The sequence below is a fragment of the Emiliania huxleyi genome, assembly GCF_000372725.1.
Source record: "Emiliania huxleyi CCMP1516 chromosome Unknown EMIHUscaffold_1256, whole genome shotgun sequence".
Lineage (NCBI taxonomy): Eukaryota > Haptophyta > Isochrysidales > Noelaerhabdaceae > Emiliania > Emiliania huxleyi.
Genome location: NW_005201331.1, coordinates 4,220 through 9,634, shown reverse-complemented (window position 1 = coordinate 9,634; position 5,415 = coordinate 4,220). Strand labels below are relative to the sequence as shown.

Below are 5,415 nucleotides of genomic sequence, written 5' to 3'. Positions count from 1 at the left end.
TGAGTGCGAGATAGGGCTAGCGGCTGGCGGCTAGCCCCTGAGGAGAGTGACCAGAGACACCTCACATGACCCCACACGGTCTAGTCCGGCCTCGCGGTCGGCGGAGATTGCTAGAGGACGAGCAAGACTGCTCCAGCCTCACGCGCTCGCCCCTGTCGTCTGTTGTGTTGTTGTGCTCTTGTTTGTTCCTTCGGCAACTTGGCTGGGGGGGGCGAAGGGGGGGGGGCGCGGCCTTGAGTTATGTGTACGCCAACTCAGGGTGTGTGGCAGCCAGCTGGCTGTGTGTCTTGTGAGCTTGTTTGTGTCTCTGTGTCGTTCGTGCGTGTCGTCATCATCTGTCCCGCGTCTACCCATACCGCGTTGGTGTCCAGTCCGAGCCTGACTGTTGTTCATCTTTCTACATACATACATACCTACCTAACTACCTTGGTGTCGGCGTCGTCGCAGAACGAAGCCGAAGAGAGCGATGAGTCGTCAGGGGATGAAGCGGCAGGCAGGAAGGAAAGGAGAACGCCGAGAAACGACCGCGAGGTGGCACGAATTAAGATTGCTGCGAGATTGGCGAGACGCGAGAGCGGGCGCGCTCCGGTGCGGCATGGCATGCATGCAGCGATCAGTCTGAGCATTTGCACCCGCTCTCCGTGGACCGAGGCACGCCCCAACGGCTCAGGCCCCGACACGGGAGGCGGCAGGTTCCGACCAGAGAGCAGAGCGTACGTGTGCCACACGGGTCGGCGGCCCGGGAGCTTACGCACACTCATCTGTGGCCACGCCAAAGGTGCTGCTGCGCTTTCAGGACCCTACTGTCCGCCGCGCAGCTGGAGGCCCGGCTGATGGCGCCTCTCGCCGCCCTCGGGGGCGTCTTGCCCACAGGTGGGCAGGTTCGTCGGTGGTCCTGCCACTGCGTCGCGGCGTGCGCAACAACAAGAATCGACGCGGCAGTTTGATGAGGCCGTGTACCGGCGCAAGGGCGGCGAAGAGGATGCAATGGCGCGCCGGGCCCTTCGGCATCTCTCGGAAGCCGATCTCGCCGTCGTCAACGTGCACGGCTGCTGCACGACGGTCTCGCCGACACGCCGACCTGCGCGGGCATTTCGGTTTGAGGCTTTGAGCGGCCACGGTCGCACGGTCCGCCCCAGCCAAATTGGCAAACACGGAGAATGGCGCTGAGCGACACTGATGATACATTCACACACCCGGCATGGGCTAGCGCTAAGGGACGGGTCCAGGACCCTCAAAAGGTGTGACGGCCTCCGCACCCTCAGGACGACGGGTCATCGTCATGCGTCATCGAACATCGTAATGTCTCCTATGTAAGTAGAAAAGTACGGCGGTCCTCTCTGTCTCTCTCGTCCCTCTCTGCCCCCTTGACGCCATGGCACGTGTCTGCGAGCCTGATCGCTGATGCACGAGATAGAGCGAAGACGGACTCTCCCTATGCCGCCAGCGCCCAAAAGATGAAGGCGCAGAAGAGCCCGACCGGCACAGCAACGAACAGGACCGGCGAAGGAGGTTGCGGGCCGTCACGAGGCGGCCGGCCGTCAAATGTGAACCTCTGCGGCGCCTGCTTCTTGTTGCCGCCAAACTGTGCGGTCGCACCGTGCGGGACGCGCGGCGAAGTGCCACCGGCCAGCCGCGCGGTCAAGTGCAGCTTTGGTCCGGCGAGCGCAGTCAAGCAGTCCACGCCCACGAGAAGCGCGAAGAGGGAGACGAGAGTGAGCACACAGCCCATTGTCGGAGGGTGCCAGCTGTAGACAGGTGCCAGGGGGGTGGCTTTGAACAAAGAAATCATGCTCGCCGACGCGAGCCAATTTGGTGTTGCCCCACCCCGACCCTACCGTTGTAGGGACGTTTGCGAGTCCACCGTTCTCCCTTCTACCCTTATAAGTCTCTCGTGTCGGCGCCGACGCTCTTGGTTTAGAACGTCCCAGCCGAAATCCGCCCGCCACGATCGATCAGTCCACAATCGTCGGCCCGCAGCGACCCGCAGCGATGGATGCCGCCGCCCCCCCGGCCCCTGCGGCTGACGCGCCGATGCACGACCGGCCTCCGTCGGATGGCTCTCCGGCCTCTCCGGCCGCTGACGCGGCCGCCCATGCTGCTGCCGATCCGGTCCCTCTCACGCTCAGCGATATCCGCACAAGCTACGACAACTTCGAGGTCGCCGGCTTTGGCCAGGTGCAGCCACCACCTGCTTGCCTCCATGTTCACGCTTCGCGCCCCTTCCCCCCCTCTGACGCCGCCGTATGACCGTAGGTGAGGGGCACGACTACCCGCCTGGAAGGCGCTCTCATCAGCAAGTCACCCAGGCACCAACTCCTGGGCGTTTACGCTTGACTACGAAACCATGCAGTGGATGCAGCTCGATCAAAACGGCGACGCCAACAGCTGGTCCCTGGGCGAGTGCCTCGCCCAGGATGAGGTGCGAGTCATGATGCTCGACCCAGCGTGCACCAAGTCGCTCACATTCCGTGAGTTCGTCAAGGGCCGAACACACTCTCCAAGTCGACTGCGATCTCGAACTCCGACAACTGGACCGGTGCACGATGGCTCCCTCGACGACATCCCTTCATCGACGGACGCCTTCACCGCCGCCGGCCCTGGGCCATCCAGCGCGGCCTCCGACGGCCTGCACGTGATCGAGCGGGTACAGAAACGGTGGCTGCCGCAGCTCACACCCTAATCGATCTGCCTTAGGCACGGAGCCAACGGAGCCATCGCGCATGCCCGCATCGCGTGCGGCTCCGAGGTCTCCCGCCGAGACCGGCTCGGCGCGGCGCGTGGCCGCACGCCGCCGTTGAAAAGGCGAGATAGGACCGAGGGGAGAGCGCCGGCCACATCGAGCGAGCGCTGACGTGTAAGGTGTCTGTGCTGCTCCGGTGTGTGTGGGATTTTGCCCCCCCCCCCCCCCCCCCATTTGTGCGGCGAGTTGTTTGCGGCGCGATGCCCGATCGTGCGCGATAGCCTCCCATTGTGCGTGGTGTGTCGGTGTGTGTCGGGGTCGTCCGGAGCGTGTGGCGGCGCCGTTGCATGCAGCGACTGCTCCACGTGCCACGACTGCTTTGACTGCCGTGACTGACTGATGAGTACCACGACTGCTTTGACTGACGTGACTGACTGATGAGACATGAGTGCTGATGGATGATCTCCGACAACCCAAAACCAAAATGCAAATGCGGAGTGGCGCCACTTTGGCGTGCAGATCCTGCGTCTCTCACTGCCCGAACAACAGAGACGGGTACCGCCGCAGGTCCCACACTAGTGAAAAAAAACTCCGCTGGGTGCGTGCGTCAAGATCTTTCTGTGGCCCCGGCGGGGCTGCATGGCAGGGGTGGACGGCGCTTCGTTGGGCGCAGCAGCGGTAGCTGTGGACGCGCCGCTCCTCGGCCAGCGCGTCGTGCTCGGCGGGCTCTCGGCCCGCCCCGAGCTGAACGGGCAGCGGGGTGAGGCACGGAGCTTCGAGGGCGGGCGGTACGCTGTAGTGCTCGACGGCGGCGGCGAGAGCGTGCGGGTGCGGCCGGGTAATCTGTCGCCGGCGGCGGCGGAGCCAGTGTCAGGCGGTGCTGCGGCAGCCCCCGACGCGGTTGTGGCAGCGGCTGAGCGAGGCGAGGAGGAGGCGGTGCTGGCGTGGCTTGACGGCGGCGGGCGGGCCGACGCGACGTACGAGAGAGACGATTCGAGCGGCGTCACGCTGCTGATGGGCGCCGCTTGCAACGGCCACGAGCGGGTGGTCGAGTTGTTGCTGAAGCACGGCGCTGAGGTCAACCTGCAGAGCAGCATCGGCATCACCGCGCTGATGGCCGCCGCCGGCAATGGCCACGAGCGGATGGTCGAGTTGCTGCTGCAGCGCGGCGCGGAGATCAACCAGCAGGACAGCAAAGGCTGGACCGCGCTGATGCTCGCCGCCCGCAGCGGCCAAAAGCGGGTGGTCGACTTGCTGATACGGCGCGGCGCGGAGATCAACACGCAGAACGGCAACGGCTTCACCGCGCTGATGCACGCCGCCAGCTTCGGCAACGAGCGGGAGGTCGAGCTGCTGCTGAAGCACCGCGCGGAGCTCAACCTGCAGAACAGCAAAGGCGTCACCGCGCTGATGCACGCCGGCCACCAAGGCCACGCGCGGGTGGTCGACTTGCTGATTTGGCACGGGGCGGAGGTCAACCTGCAGGATAGCGGCGGCTACACCGCGCTGATGATCGCTGCCCTCTTGAACTACCCCGCCGTCGTGCGGCGCTTGCTGCAGGCGGGCGCAGACACGGCGGCGCGCAGTTCACTCGGCAAGACGGCGCTGCAGCTGGCCAAGGAGAAGGGCCACGCCGCGTGCGTCAAGATCTTGTCTGAGGCAGCGGCGGCGGCTACGGAGGGCCGAGTAGGGGCGCACGGCGCTTCCTCGGGCGCGGCAGCGGCAGCCGAGGACGCGCCGCTGCTCGGCCAGCGCGTCGTGCTCGGCGGGCTCTCCTCCCGCCCCGAGCTGAACGGGCGGTGGGGCGTGGCGCGGAGCTTCGAGGGCGGGCGGTACGCTGTGGCGCTCGAGGGCGGCGGCGAGAGTGTGCGAGTGCGGCCGGGTAATCTGTCGCCGGCAGCGGCGGAGCCGGTGTCAGGCGGTGCCGCGGCAGCCCCCGACGCGGTTGTGGCAGCGGCGGAGCGAGGCGAGGAGGAGGCGGTGCTGGAGTGGCTTGACGGTGGCGGGCGGGTCAACGCGACGCACGAGAGAGGCGAGACTAGCGGCCTCACGCTGCTGATGGCCGCCGCCTTCCACGGCCACGAGCGGGTGGTCGACTTGCTCCTGCAGCACGGCGCGGGGATCAACCTAAAGGACAGCAACGGCTTCACCGCGCTGATAATCGCCGCCCAGGCAGGCCATGAGCGGGTGGTCGAGTTGCTGCTGCAGCGCGGCGCGGAGATCAACCTGCAGAGCAGCAACGGCGACACTGCGCTGATGGCCGCCGCCAGCCACGGCCACGAGCGGGTGGTCGACTTGCTGCTTCAGCGCGGCGCGGGGATCAACCTGCAGAACAGCAACGGCGGCACCGCGCTGATGCACGCCGCCAGCTTCGGCCACGAGCGGGTGGTCGAGCTGCTGCTGAAGCACGGCGCAGAGATCAACCTGCAGAACAGCGAGGGCGACACCGCGCTGATGATCGCCGCCCTCTTCAACCACCCCGCCGTCGTGCGGCGCTTGCTGCGGGCGGGCGCGGATACGGCGGCGCGCAATGTGAGCGGCAAGACGGCGCTGCAGGTTGCCAAGCAGGAGGGCCACGCCGAGTGCGCCGAGGCCTTCAGGCAGCACGTCAAGGAGGAGGTGGTGGCAGGACGGCCCACGGCGACGGCAGCCGGCGGCGCAGGCGCAGGCGGCGCTTCCTCCGGCGGCGCTCCCTCGGCTGGATCGAGAGTCGTTGGGCTAAATTCGCCCAA

At 66.5% G+C, this 5,415-nt stretch overlaps 1 protein-coding gene across 1 annotated transcript; it reads right to left on the bottom strand.

Annotated features, from left to right (window-relative positions):
* Positions 1 to 1,435: 1,435 nt before the first annotated feature.
* On the bottom strand, positions 1,436 to 1,792 carry EMIHUDRAFT_252134 (hypothetical protein; the record flags this gene model as incomplete). Its single annotated transcript, XM_005789697.1, has 1 exon — positions 1,436 to 1,792. One exon carries the CDS (start codon positions 1,790 to 1,792, stop codon positions 1,436 to 1,438), a length of 357 nt encoding a protein of 118 aa, XP_005789754.1.
* Between the last annotated feature and the right edge of the window lie 3,623 nt (positions 1,793 to 5,415).